The sequence below is a fragment of the Podarcis erhardii genome (assembly GCF_964252035.2).
Source record: "Podarcis erhardii genome assembly, chromosome: 15".
NCBI classification, from domain to species: domain Eukaryota; kingdom Metazoa; phylum Chordata; class Lepidosauria; order Squamata; family Lacertidae; genus Podarcis; species Podarcis erhardii.
In genome coordinates this window covers 27,289,877-27,304,536 of record NC_138505.1, presented here as the reverse complement: position 1 = coordinate 27,304,536, position 14,660 = coordinate 27,289,877, and the positions used below count along the sequence as shown (strand labels likewise).

At 53.0% G+C, this 14,660-nt stretch overlaps 1 protein-coding gene across 1 annotated transcript in view; it reads right to left on the bottom strand.

Annotated features, from left to right (window-relative positions):
- The window catches only part of BCR (BCR activator of RhoGEF and GTPase), a 99,660-nt gene extending 89,057 nt beyond the window's left edge, over positions 1 to 10,603 (bottom strand). Inside the window, exon 1 of the mRNA XM_081842743.1 lies at positions 9,001 to 10,603. Within this exon, the coding sequence (XP_081698869.1) occupies positions 9,001 to 10,588 (1,588 nt within the window). The 5' untranslated portion in view covers positions 10,589 to 10,603. The remainder of the gene's footprint in view (positions 1 to 9,000) is intronic.
- Positions 10,604 to 14,660: the final 4,057 nt, after the last annotated feature.

Sequence of the window (14,660 nt, the reverse complement as noted above, 5' to 3'; positions counted from 1 at the left end):
TCTCCGCGATGGGGTGAACTCCCGTTGCTCAGTCCCTGCTCCTGCCAACCTAGCAGTTCAAAAGCATGTCAAAGTGCAAGTAGATAAATAGGTACCGCTCCTGTGGGAAGGTAAACGGCGTTTCCGTGCGCTGCTCTGGTTCGCCAGAAGCGGCTTAGTCATGCTGGCCACATGACCCAGAAGCTGTACGCCGGCTCTCTCGGCCATTACAGCGAGATGAGCGCCACAACCCCAGAGTCAGTCACGACTGGACCTAATGGTCAGGGGTCCCTTCACCTTTACCTTTACCCTGGGGTGACCTAAACGCCCTCACCAGGTGCTCAGAATCATGCACCCACGTTTCTTCACAGTACTCCAAGACTAAGCCTCAATATTCAAGACGGCATCTGTGGCATTACAGGTGTCCAGCTTTTGCATCGCATGGAGAAGCAGCAGAAAGGTGGACTACATACCACAAGCCCTCTGTTTGCTTTGCTTCTATACTTAAAAAGTGTCCCCCATCAAAGCTCAGGTGTAAACTTTCCTTCTTTCTTTTTTTAAAAGAGAGAGCACACATGTGTGCAAATCACTAGCTTTAATGGCCAAGGAGCTTAACAAGACTCCCAGCAATCGGGAGAGGCATATGAGTGCTTTGGCTAGCAAAACCAGGACTACAGGCAAACTGAGAAATCACTGAAAGTGTCATAGAACCATAGAACTGGAAGGGACCCCAAGGGTCATCTAGCCCAACCCCCTGAAATTCAAAATTCAAAACCAATCATTTGTCCAAGTCAGCCCTCCCTGAGAGAAAGAGCCCAGCCCTGGCAGCAGAGAGAAAGGAGGGGGGGGCCTCCAGGGGCTCCACAAATGCCAGCGGATGATGAGAACAGCCTCCACATTTCAGCCTGAGGGCAGGGATTGCCCTGACTCCTCCTGAGACTCGCAAGCTGCCCTGGGAGCTTTGTTTTGGCTAAAGGGCAGAGTAAAAATGCATTAAATAAACAATTGTGAAGACTATGCAGCATTCCACATTCGCACACACTCATTCTTACATCAGGTTATCTGCAAAACACAGCTTCCCCTCCCCCCAAAAAGAGGCCTCCCCCCGTTCTTGACCTCTCTCTGTGCAGGACTGGCTTTTCTGAATAGACTGGACAAACAGCCAGCCAGGCCACTGACAGCTGCCTCTTGCCCCAGTGATGGCTGCCCATCCTGGAACAGAGCAAGCCACAGTTTGGGTCTCACCCAGTGAAGTCTGTGGCCACCAGCCAGCTGCAAGACCAAGCGAGCAAGCCATCTTCAAATACCTGAAGGGTTGCCACATGATGGAGGAAGCTTGCGTTTTCTGCTGCTCTGGAACCAATGGATTCAAATGACAAGAAAGGAGATCCTGACTAAATGTCAGAAAGAACTTTCTGAGGGCCAGAGCTGTTCAACAGCGGAACGGACGACCTCAGAAGGTGGCAGGCTGTCCTTCGCTGGAGGTTTCTGAACAGTGGTCAGGTGGCCAGCTGCTTTATTCCTGCATCGCAGGGGGTTGGACTGGATGACCCTCGGAGTCCCTCCCAACTCTACAATTCTGTTATTCTAATGGCGCACTGAAGAGGTGTGGGGGACACATGAAAAAGGAGCAAAGCCGGATGGACTGGAAATCTACCCACCCGGCAGCCCGAAAAATTGGTGTGAATTCCAGCCTGTTTGTCATCAAGGGGAAACTGGTTTGGCTTCTTCAGAAAGTAAAGAAGGGGGTTGGAGGGTGGGGGTGGAAGAGGCAAGACGCCCCAATGGGACCTTCGACACACAAGGCAAAGCCGTGCACGCTACTGGGCCATGGCCCAAATAAATTAATAATAATAATAATAATAATAATAATAATAATAATAATTTATACCCCACCCATCTGGCTGGGTCTCCCTGCTCCCTCCCTTTCTCCCTTTGCCTCTCCAAAGAGCGTTCCTCTTTCAAACAATGGCTTCATCCATTTGCCGATGGGTGCAGATTTAACCAGCTAATAAACCAATTACAACTGATACAATTAGTTAATCAACTAAGCCGCACCAGAAACTGCCCCCCTATAAGTGCTGCTTCAGTCCACTTTCTCCCCCCCATCTGTGGAGAAGCGCAGGGAGGAGGAAACATCACAGCCTTCAATCACAGCATGTGGAGAAGCACAAAACTGTAAACTTGGGGGTCACCTAGTCTGACCCCCCTGCAATGCAGGAACCACAGCTAAAGAATCCCTGACAGATGGCCACTCAACCTCGGTTCCACCGTCAAAAAGCTCTTACGGTCAGAAAGTTCTTTATAGCGTTTAGCCGGAATCTCATTTCTCATTATCTGAATCCACTGGTTCTGGTCCTGCCCTCTGGAGCAGCAGGAAATAAGCTTGCTTCATCTGACATTACAGGTATTTAAAGGCGGCTAGCGTATCACCTCTCAGTCTCCTTGCTAAACACACCAAACTCCCTCAACCGTTCCTCATATGGCTTGGTTTCCAGCACCTCGGTCACCCTCCTCTGCACATGTTCCAGCTTTCAATATCCTTCCTTAAACTGTGGCGGCCCTCTACTGCCTGATATGCAAGTGGTTGCAAAGCGATCCCGACCATGACCACCTGCCGTAGCACTTTAAAGTGTGAAAAATTGCTCAGGCATGCTTTGCGACTGGTGCAAGTCCAACTGCGACCACGTGGAGATTGGGCGACTGGCATCTCCACCTGGCTGGCCCCTCCAGCTTCCCTAAGTAGGGAAGTAGAAGAGCTTGTTTATTGCATTCACCGTATTTTTCGCTCTATAAGACGCACCAGACCATAAGATGCACCTAGTTTTTGGAGGAGGAAAACAAGGAAAAAAATATTCTGAATCCCAGAAGCCAGAACAGCAAGAGGGATCACTGTGCAGTGAAAGCAGCAATCCCTCTTGCTGTTCTGGCTTCTGTGATAGCTGCGCAGCCTGCATTCGCTCCATAAGACGCACACACATGTCCCCTTAATTTTGGAGAGAAAAAGTGAGTCTTATAGAGCAAAAAATACGGTATATCCCACCTTTTTCCTCCAAGGAATACACAGCTCCCTCCTCCGTTCATCCCTACAATGACCCTGTGAGGTAGATTAAGAGGCTGTGACTTGCCCAAAGCATAGCTGTCAACGTTTCCCATTTTTTTAAGGGAAATTCCCTTATTCCGAATAGGATTCCTCGCAAGAAAAGGGAAAAGTTGACAGCTATGGCCCAAAGTCACCCAGTGAGTGGGGATTTGAACCCTGATCTCCCAGGTCCTAGTCCAACACTAACCACAACATCACACTGGCTTCCTTGAGTTCTTCTGCTATAGGGCAGCTCTATAAATTAAGTAGGTAAATAAATATGGGGAGAGCCAAATGTCATTTAAGAGAAGGATGTGAAATATTTTCTGTGAAGTTATGCTACTCCATATTCTTTGCAGAAATAATGGAGGGGAAAGAGGAAAGCTGGAGGAGGGGAGCTTTGCTACCAACCCCCATTATAACAAAATCCGCAGTCAGAACACCTAACACTGCCCCCAGCTTGGCATCTGAAATGCTGTAACACAAAATAAAGTGGGAGAACATTGCAGATTCAGAGGCCCCAGCCAAATGCAGAGACGAGCTTTGATCTGGAGGGATTTGCATTCTGAATACCTTGAAGCCGCTGCCCCTGCAAGCACACAACAGCTTTAAAAATACAATGAGAAAAATAACACTGCCCCCCTCCAGTTCTCCCCAAAGGTTTATCATCAAAGCTTGTGGGAGGGGGGCTGGCTCCCCCTTTTCAACCATTCAAGGGGTGGGGCATCCCCTGCCCACAAACAGCCAAGCCCAAGAGCTCAGAAAAGGAAATCACAACCAGTGGGATGGCAGTGGAGACCCTTCAAAGCAGTGACGAACCAAGCCCAAGGAGGGAGAACCAAGCACATGGACAGGGGCTTTCAAACAAATGACTCCCCACCCTGTGCATCCTAAGGTGGCAGACTAGTACCTGGGAGAACTGGGTTCGAATCACCGCTCAGCCATGAAGCTCATTGGGTGAGCCAGTCACTGCCTCTCAGCCTAACCTACTTCACAGGGCTGTTGTGGGGATTGAGAGTGGGGGGAGAACCATGTATGCCACCTTGGGCTCCTTGGAAGAAATGGTGGGATATTAATGTAATAAATAGACAAATAGTAATGTACCATGTAGCTTACCCCCAACTAGCAGTTATGGGGAGTCCCCTACAACTCTGCCACAGGAGTAGATTCTCACTGTTAGGTGGAATAGGATTATTGCCCCTACAGGGTCAAATTGAAGACCAATTAAGAAGGTTCCTAGGGAGCAGGTGGTGCTATGGTCTAAACCATTGAGCCTCTTGGGCTTGCTGATCGGAAGGTTGGTTCGAATCCCCACGATGGGGTGAATTCCCATCTCCCAGCTCCTGCCAACCTTGAACTGCTGTTCAAAAGCCTGCGAGTGCAAGTAGATAAATAGGTACTGCTGCAGCGGCTCTGGTGGCTATTGTCACGGTCCTCCGTGTGCCAGCAGCAGGTTAGTCCTGCTGGCTACATGACCTGGAAAGCTGTCTGCGGCAAACACCGGCTCCCTCAGCTTATAAGTGGAGATGAGCGCCGCACCCCATCGTCACCTTAACCGTCCAGGGGTCCTTTACCTTTTTTATGAAGGCTCCCATAAAGAGACTGGTGGATGCCTACCACTTCCCATTGGGCCTTGGGGACTGTCCGACTTTCTGCATGGGCAGCTGACAAAATGGCCCTCAAGTGACCCACTCAGCAAAACCAAACAGGCTCCCTGGAGATCTTGAGAATATGAATAGGGAGCCATGAGGGCAGAAAAGTATTGAGGGAACACAGAAAAGATACCCTTTCAGAGATTATTCCAGGGGGTGCGGAGGATCATGCTTCTCTGCCACCACTGCAGAGGGACAGAGTTGTCCAGAAGAGCTTTTTCCAGGGCCTCTGACATCTCTTGCAAGACGATACTGAAGAACCCTCACGGTGACCAGTTTACGAGGCATTCTGCAGATAAAACGGTTTGCACCCTTGCAGCAGGTCACTTTGGCACCTGCTCATCCAGCTCTGAAGGATGTTTGTGCAATCTGAAGGTGTGAACGGGAATCTTGGAACCTAGCCATGTATGCACTTAACCCTTCCTGGCTTACAAAAGTTGCCTTGAGAGGGCCAGACTGAGTGGGGAAGGTGGGGTGGCAAATGCCACTCTAAAACAGAGCATTGGTTCACTGAACCCAAAAGAGTTGGTGGGAAAGCTTTTGTTTTTTTAGAAAATACCTCCTTGAATACCTCCCCCCCATTGGTGTATAGGCATTTTCGGGCAGCGCACTTGAGCACGTGCTTGCATCTCAACTCCAGGTTTCCCTGAAGATGCTGAGACTTCACCTTCCATCCAAAATGGCGCCAGGAGAACGCACAAATTGAAACTTAATCCAGACATGTCAAAGGTGTTCCTGGCCAATAGGGAAGACAGTTCAATCTGCATTGGATGTGGGTTGTGCTGTGCTTGAAGACCCAAGTTCATTTTCTGGGGGTTCATTTTCTGAGCCTAAATACCCAGATTTCATCAGTGCCAAGGAACACCTTTGCACAAATGAGGCTAATGCACCCGCTACACCCATTCCCAGAGATGTCCAATCAGGCTGCGGGAATGTGGGCCTTATTCACATGTCGCCTGGACTACTGCAATGCACTCAAGGTGGGGCTGCCTCTGAAGGAGTTTGGTTCAGCCAGGCTCTTGATCACAGTCAGATGTGGAGAGTATGCAACTCACTCCTGCTTTACCGCAGCTTCAATTCTGGGCACAATTTAGAGCGCTGGTTGTAACCCTATAAAAGTCCTAAACGTACTGGGGTCCAGAATACTGCCTTCCATGTCAGCTGGTCCTGCTGTTACTTTAGGGATCCAGGGAAAGTGGGGCCTTCTCAGTAGCAGACCCAGCTTTGAGATCTTCCCTTACAGAACTTCATTTTGCCCCCTCACAACCAGCTGCCTTCTACCTTCAAGCAAAGGAAGGTCAAAACAAACCCCAGAGGCAGGTTTGCCTCTTTTCCTGCTCAGGTTATTTTGGAAGTCCACCCACTTTGTTCTTCATAGTTCTGGCTTCTCTTCCCTTTTACATTTACGCTGCCATGCACCTTAATTGTTTCAAAGGTGTCTTTCCCCTGTATCATTAACCACCGGGAGCAGCGCATGTTTTTTATTACCTGAATTTTAATAGATTGGTTTTTAACGTTGCCTTAATTCTAAATTCTCCTTAATCATTATCTTTTTTACCCTTTTTACCTTTTTTTTTTTTTGTATTTCATCTCTCTTGTTGTAATTTGTGTAAGCTGAATTTAGCAGCCCAGGTCTGCTAAAAAGGTAGGATATAACAATAACAACAACAACAACAACATCGTGGAAGCATAGACAAAATAAAACAGTGGATGTGGTTAATGCCATGATGGAAAGGGGCCCTTTCTTCCTGCATCAGGCTTACTCTTCAAGGTACTGCGCTGCTGTTTCTGTGGGATGGAGAGACATGACCCTTTTTTGCAGGCACACACACAAATTCTGGGCTTGCTGGGGAACCAGGTCTGGTGCCTCACAGTTTCAGGGTTTCATCTGCTAGAAGAGCAAAAGCTTTGTGTGTGTGGAGGAGGGAATACCCATTTAAAGGGCACCTGCCTCTCTGCAAGGACAGCCCAGGCAGCTGAAAGAGAAGAGAGAGCCCTGAGGCATTGGCCTGGGCACCCTCCCCTCCCTCCCCTCCTATTGTTCCTGCCCAGGAAACTGCAAGCCTGAGGAGAGGCTTCACAGACATCTAAAGAGCATCATCACAGGACAGATGGCTGCAGTTCAGATTAGACCAGTGGTTGAGCCTCCTCCCTCTCCCATCCCCGCCCCCATTGCTTCTCGCACAAGATCCACAAGTCTTGAGAAGAAAAGAAATTGAGGGCTCTCTAATCTGGGAGGGAGGGAGGGAGGGGAGAGGTCACTTTGAGGATAAGGAGCCTTCGCCTTCCATGTGCCAAAGCCAGCTCAGAGCCCAAACAATCCCCCCCTAATATATTGTGGGGTGGTGGGGAGAGAAATTCTCAGGAAATAAAGGAGAGGCAGGAAAAGGAGACTCAGACACTCTACCTGCATTTAAATATTAACAAATGCCAAACTAGGAGGACGAAGGATCCCAACTCTCCTTGAGAGCTTCGAAACCTCTCTACTCTGAGAGCCTCTTGAAGCCCAGCCAAGCAAGCAAGAATTTAGCTGTTTGCAAATGTCAGACGCTGTTCCTTATTACAATATTGACTCTGGGAATGACAAAGGTGAAGGATCTATATATAGAGCAATCTGGACCCTCACTCCAGAGGCCACAACTTCTTCCAGTTCAGCACCTCCAGCATCCATCAATATTAAAAAGAAATGCCTATCATTTTAGAATGATTGTCAGCATGCAATGTTTCGCCCCCCCCCCACTTTCATGTCCTTTGCTGTCCCCATTACCCATGTACTTGTTAAGATTTCGAATGTAGATTTTTAATTGGTATTGGGCTGAATTTGTGGGGCCGTAGGCTACCTGAAGGGCACTTCCTGGAAGCATGAGGAGATTATAACTCAATAATAAATTATTATCCAAGGCCTTTGCTAGACCTGTTCTACAGAATCAACTACTGCTTTGCTAAACCTGCTCTGCTCTTTAAGCAGAGGTCCAGTGGCAATGCCTGGCAAGCTGCAGGGGCAAGTTCCAGTAGAGACAACCACTGTCCATCATCTCAGAACTGGACAAGGGAAGCCAGTGTCTGTTAGAAAGGTACACGCAGCTCCTAAGCAGCCTTGCTCTCATCAAGTCCAGCGTCTGCCTGGACACACAATACACACCTGGCCAGTGTTTACGCCAGGAAGACACACTCCTTAAAAGTAAGACACTTAAACAAGGAGGAGCATAGTGGTCTCAGGCCCAAGAAAGTGGCATGTCCAGCCTAGCATCCCACTGAAAGGTCACCCAGGTAGGTTCCTAAATGAAAGCACAAGGGGCTAGGATCAGCCTTCCCCAACTGGGTGCCCTGCAGCTACAATTCCCCTCAATGGCCATGGCGGCCTGGAACCGTAGTCCAAAACAGCTGCAGGGCACTAGGTTGGGGAAAGGCTGAGCCAGATGACTTCCAGGTGCATCCACACACCCGGGCCCATCACGCGATGACTGCACATCTACCATGTGATGAGTGCAGGTGAAGATGAATCACAGGTAGAATCTGGTCCTTGACTCAAAACACAACATGCCTGTTAACACTGGGGGAAGGGAGCAGCTCAGCAGCAGAGTGCAGGTGACCCATGGATCACACAAGCCAAGCCACACTCCGTAACATCTCAAAGGCAGCCCATTAAAGCCGGGGGTTAGTCCATGAAGTCTTTCAAAATCAGGAGGCAAAAGGATGGAGGGGGCTCAGGTGCTTTCCTGTCATTCTGAGCAAGACAGCAGAACCCCCCCAACCAGGCTAAAGAGGCAGGATCCACTGGTCCAAGGGCCACTTGAGTTAGACAACCTCCTCCTCCACTGCCGCCACCCTAACATCTGCATTCTAGAGCCAAGGATCCGTTGGGCACCCCAACTTCCTGGCACCTCCCTCCCACCAAGAGATGAAGGACCACGTGAAGCCCCCAGATGGAGTTTTCCCAGCTTCCATAGAAGGAGAAGGAGCCTCAGGATGGCACCACCTGACCCAACCAAGGGCAGGCAGCAGAGGAGAAGGTCCAACCTGAGGACCTCACCTGAGTGGGCCAGACCAGGCACCACAAAGCTGTCCAAAGTGGGAGGTCAGAAACTCCCCCAACCCAGCCAGGCACAGAGGCAAGATATGGCTAAATCATATCCCCCCCCCCCCTTCTAAAGGGACCATCAGAAAACAAAAGGGACTCCCCACATACACCATTATCAGGAATTTCAACACTGCTGCATGCTATAGAAAAGGGAGACACCCCTTCCCTCTTGAAGAACAAGGACACAAAAGGAGATTCCCACCCACCTGCCTCTCCGAGGTGGTAGCAGCTGTCCAGAGAGGCTCTGCCGGCCGGCAGGTCGCCGTCGCTGGGCCAGATCTGCCCGCTCTTGCGGACGCCCACGATGGTGGCCTCGGAGACCACGACCTGCTGCTGCTGCCGGTGCCGCTTCTGGGACTGGGGCGTCGGGGGGCTGCTGCTGCTGTCGAAGGACTGCTGGGAGTTCTGGGAGGGCGAGCGGCTCTTGTCGCGGCCGTAGAGGCGGCAGGCGGTGGGGCTGGGCGAGACGTGGCTGGACTGGCCCGACGAGAAGTCCTCCTCGCTCGACGTGAGGTTCTCGTTGGAGCTGCAGTCGGGCGTGTAGCCGCCGCCGATGTCGTCGAAGCTGCGCGGCGAGTAGGAGCGGCGCGGCCAGGTCAGCGGCTTCTCCGGCTCGACGGCGGCGCCCGAGTGGCCGCGCAGCAGCGGCGTCGGCGGGGCGCCTTTGCCCCCGGGCTCCCCGCCGCCTTCGCCCCCCGCCGCCGCCGCCATCATCATCATCATCATGCCCCCGACGTAGACGCTCTGGTAGGGCTGGAAGTCCGAGGGGGCGGCCTGCCAGGCGGAGGACGAGCGGGCAGCGCCGTTGCCGTCCAGCAGGTTGTCCTTGAGGAAGCGGGCGTTGAGCTCCGCGTCGTCGTAGTCGCCGTCGCCGAAGCAGGCCTCGGTCGAGCGGCCGCGCAGCCCCGGCAAGAGCTTCTTCCGTGCCTCCAGCTGCATAGCTTGGCTGCCCAGCGAGCTGATCCGGTCCGAGACCTCCTTGTCGTTCACCTTCACCAGGCCCTTCTCGTGGTGGTACTCCAGGTTCACGTAGAAGGGCTTGTCCGACGAGCAGGGCGGCGCGGACAACGGCTCCTTCCCATCCGCCGCTGCCGTCGTCAACGACTTCTTCAGCCCCCGCTCGAAGTTACAGCGCAGCGCCGCCACGTTGCTGGCCGCGCCGCCCCCTCCGCGCTCCCGGCTGCCCACCGGCTCGAAGGCGCCCGCCTCCTTCTCCGAGGAGACGCTCAGAAGGCGCTGGCGGCGGCTACTGCTGCTGTTCCCGCCGCTGGGAGCCGCCCGGGCCCTGGCCGGGGAGCCCCCTTCCGCCGCCGCCTCGCCGTTGCCGTCGGGCTGCTGCTGCGTCGGGCTGTCCGCCTCGGAGCCGTCGCTGTGCGCCGCCGAGAGCTTGCGGAGGGCAGGCGGGCGCGGCCGGTGGTGGTGGTGGGGTTTGCCGCTCGGCGGCTGCGGCGGCCTGGCCTGGCCGCTGGTTTGAGCCCCGACGTCTCCGTCGTCGGCCGCGGCCGTCCCCTCGTCTTCGTCTTCGTCGTCGTCGTCGTCGAGGCCGGCGCGGGCGGGTCTGGAGAAGCCCCAGCGCTGCCGGTCGTAGCTCTTCTTCTCCTTGGCCAGCAGCGTCTGCAGGTAGATCATGCGGAAGCGCTCCTTGTTCACCTCCAGCTCCAGGCGGCGGATGGACGCCTTGCAGCGCTCCAGCTCCGCCTCGATGTCGCCCACCGAGCGCAGCGCCATCTGGGGAGGCTCCGAGTCGGCGAACTGCGCGCGCCACGCCTCGGCGAAGCCCACCGGGTCCACCATCGCGGCGGCCCGAGGGCCGGTCAGGGCGGCAGCGGCGCGCCCGGGCGGCGGAGCAGGAGGAGGCGGCGGCGGGGGGCGCTCATCCCCCGGCGGAGGAGGCAGGGTGTCCGCGGAGGCAGCAGCGGCGCTTCAGCCCCGGGCGCCGCGGCCGCGCTGCCCATGAGGAGCCGTGGCCGCCGCCGCCCCCTCGGCGAGGGCGGGCGGGCGGGCGGGCAAGAACAAAGGCGCGAGCCGAGGCGGAGGCGAGCGCGGCCGGCAGCCTGCCTCTCGCGCCCGGGCGGCGGGCTCCTCGCCTCTCCTCTCCGCCTGCCTGCCTGCTGGCTTCCTCCTTGGCCTCGGCAGGGCCCGAGCCTTAGCCCATCCTGCGGCGGCGGCGGCGGCGGCTACTGATCCAGGCAGGCTCAGGCGGGGTCGGGCTGCAGCTCTCCGGGCGGCTCCGCGTCGCGGCTGCCCATCGCCGGCTGGCCCAGCTCGCGCTCGGGATGGCAGCCGCAGGGACGGCGAGGGCGGGGCGGGAGGCCAGGCGGGGCGGCGCGAGGGGGCGGGATTGGAGGGGGGCGCGGCGAGGGAGGGGGCGGGCGGGACGGGCTGGGTCTCGTCGCCCCGCCCACAGCCCCGAGCACGTGCAGAGCGCCTCGCCACCGCCGCCTGCCGTGGATCCGGCTGGCTGGGCCAGACCTGCCAAAAGGATCAGAGCCCAGCTTAGGGTAGGAGAGAGGACGCTTCCCTTTCCGGTAATGCTGTTGGGGCAGAGGAGCCAACTGCAAGGGGTCGAGGGGCTTTCAGTCGCCCAATAAAATATTTGGGGGGGCTGCACTCCTCACCCCCAAGTTGATGATTGCCATTCAAATAGTGCCAGTGCGCCGTGTCATGTGGTCGATAATGCTGGATTGGGTTTACGTGCCCCCACCCCATTTAAAAAAAAAATCAAGTTGGCACCCCTGCTGGGTAGGGGGCTCCCTGTTGTGAGAATGGAGCAGCGGAAGAGCCTTGGTGCTGGCCTGCCTAGGGCAGCATCCTTTTCTCACAGCCAAATGCAGGATCCGAGCACAAGAACCCTCGCGCCCTTAGGAGCCAACTCCTAGGGGTCGAGGTCCCTTCGCCGCCAAGCCCCAATAAAATATTGGAGGGGGACAGCTCCCCCTCCAGTTGATGGGCATTGCCATTCAGATTGGGTGTGTGATTGATTATGCATCTTGTGATTGATTATGCGGGGCAGGGCTTACCTGGCCTCCCCCAATATTTTACTCAAGTTGGTACCCCTGCCCCATAGGAGCCAACTGCTCCAGCCGAGGTCGCTTCAGCCCCTCCAATAAAATATTTGAGGGGGCCATCCTTTCCCAAGTTGAGGGGGATTCCCATTCAAATGTTGTGTGTGCGCGCATCACATTATGTGATTGATTATGTGGGACAGGGTTTATTTTAACTGCCCCCCAATATTTTATTCAAGTTTGCACCCCCAGTAGCCTTCCCTCTCTCCATAAATTTGCCTAATCCTCTTTTTAAGCCATCCAAGTTGGTGGTCATCACTGCCTCCTGCAGTTACATAGTTTTAGCTGTTCGCTGTGGGAAGAAATACTTTAACTGTCCTGATTGGCGAAGAGGGCCTTGGGTCTGATGAAGATCTAGGCCTCTGCTTATGTGCTTAGAAGCTTGTCAGAGTCCCTCTCCCGCCATCATACGGACTTGGAGATCTTTTTGGCTGTGGCTGTTCCAAAGGATGGGACGCGGGGTGCGCTGTGGGTTAAACCACGCGGTTTGAATCCCCACGACAGGGTGAGCTCCCGTTGCTCCGTCCCTGCTCCTGCCAACCTAGCAGTTCGAAAGCACGTCAAAATGCAAGTAGATAAATAGGTACCGCTTTGGCGGGAAAGTAAACGGTGTTTCCGTGTGCTGCTCTGGTTTGCCAGAAGCGGCTTAGTCATGCTAGCCACATGACCCAGAAGCTGTACGCCGGCTCCCTCGGCCAATAAAGCGAGATGAGCGCCGCAACCTCAGAGTCGGTCATGACTGGACCTAATGGTCAGGGGTCCCTTTACCTTTATTCCAAAGGATAGGATGACTCTGCTTATTAATGTGTTCTCAACCCAGAACCTTTCTCTTCTTCTTTCCTGACACCTAGGCAAAGGGTGGAGCAGAGCCCCACCCCCTTCCCCGTGGCATCACCTGGGCAGCCTACCTTGAGCCATTCCATCGTCTGCAGAGAGCAGGGTGCCTTTCATGTGCTCAGCCCCAGCCATGTGGCCCTCCTTTCCCAGAAACCCAGAGAGGCTTCCTGACTAAAATAAACAGGCTTCAAATGAAAGCGAGTTGTTATTATTATGTCCATCTGTGTGGGAGGTTGGTCTATAGGAGCTGCCAGGCAATTAACTGGTGTTTGGGAAGGGCTTTGGGACCCATAGATGGAGGGTGTCGCTGCTGCTCACGCCAAAGCATTAAGCCTGCTCCATTTTTAATGCTGCTCAATAATCCATCAAACCTCTTAACCACTTTTGCTTCTAGCATATCAGGACAAATTATGACAACTTCCCTCCGCCTCCTCTTGGGAAAATGGTTTGCTAGCATTCAGATTATTCCTCCACTTAACATAGAATAATCCCTGCCACACAAGATGGTTCAAAGCGGGGGTTCTCAGGCAAACTTCCAAATAAACACAATATAGGATTGCAACTTGATTTGAGAATGCATTTGTCTTGCCATCTTTGGACTGGATAATAAATTTATCTTCCCCCTACCTCCCATTGCCTCGTTGTTTTAGCTGCACCAGACCAGCACAACTACCCCTTTGGAAATGCTTTAGGACATTTTTTGTGACGGTTGCTTTTTGATGCTATTATGGATTTAACTGTTTATTTGTTTTTGTTAATATTTATATATATATCACAGTCTTGAAGCACTTAAAATTTAAAATACATATAGGGCAAGTTCAGCCACATGGGTGGGTTATAAACAATTTTATTTATTTATTTATTATTATTATTATTATTATTATTATTATTATTATTATTATTATTATTACAGAAAACAATCAAGCAACAACCTAGTATCGCCCATTTAAATGTACACCCAATTAAAATGGTGGGGAGATGTAGGATTCCCTTTTTTCCTCAAGGAGCTTTCCGAAAGGAGCTCAGCACCGCAGATCACCCTCGAGTCAACAAATGAGCTGGGAGGGGATTCGGCATTAAGGCCTCTTATATGCCCTGTAGACCGGGCATATAAGCCACACTCTGCATTAATCTACCCTGGAGCATATGCTGCAGAAGTTAATGCTGGGTTTATCCACTTCTTTCCCCCTTGAAGCAGCCAGGCTCAGGATTCCTGATAGGTGGAGGTCAGCCGTGACAGGTGGGCTTCACTTGAGGCACCATTAAGGCTACGTATTCATGCTGGCTGCGGGGCAGATGGAGAGTAAGTGGCCCCATGGAGCCCAGTGGCTCTTGCTTCTTCCTCAAGATGCACAGAGTGGGAGATTTGCGCTCCTTCAGATCTGTCTCCCATGATTGGGCAGTTCTCCTGAGCAAGTGCCCTTGAAACACACGGATGCTATCTCACATTGGTCTCTTTCATTTCAAAGGGGCTGCCTTTCCACTGAGATCTGTCCGCCTCCCAGTCTGCTCTTCCCATTACTGGGCTTCTTAATGGCGCTGGCTCAGGAGAACTTTCTCCCACGTGTTAATGAGCAGAGAATACCAAATGTCTTGGCGTGACCATAAGCATGTAAGAGTCAGCATTCTGCACAGATCCCATGCCCCTTTCCTATATCCTTTATAATGAGCATCACTTATCAGTGTTTTCTGACAAAGCAGCCTATATATTATTTTTTCTAAATAAAATGGTCCTTCGAAAGAACTCGGACCACTTCGCTGAGGTCATCCGAGGTTCGAGACCCAAATTGGACAAAAGATTCCTGCATTGCAGGGGGTTGGACTAGATGACCCCCCAAAGTCCTGTCCAATTCTATTATTCTAAAGTCTCTGCAGGCAGGCTTGTCTTCAAGAGCTCCCAAGCAAGCTTCACGACCACACAAGCCCTCTCGTGTTCCCACAATGAGCCTGAAGCCCTTGCTGTA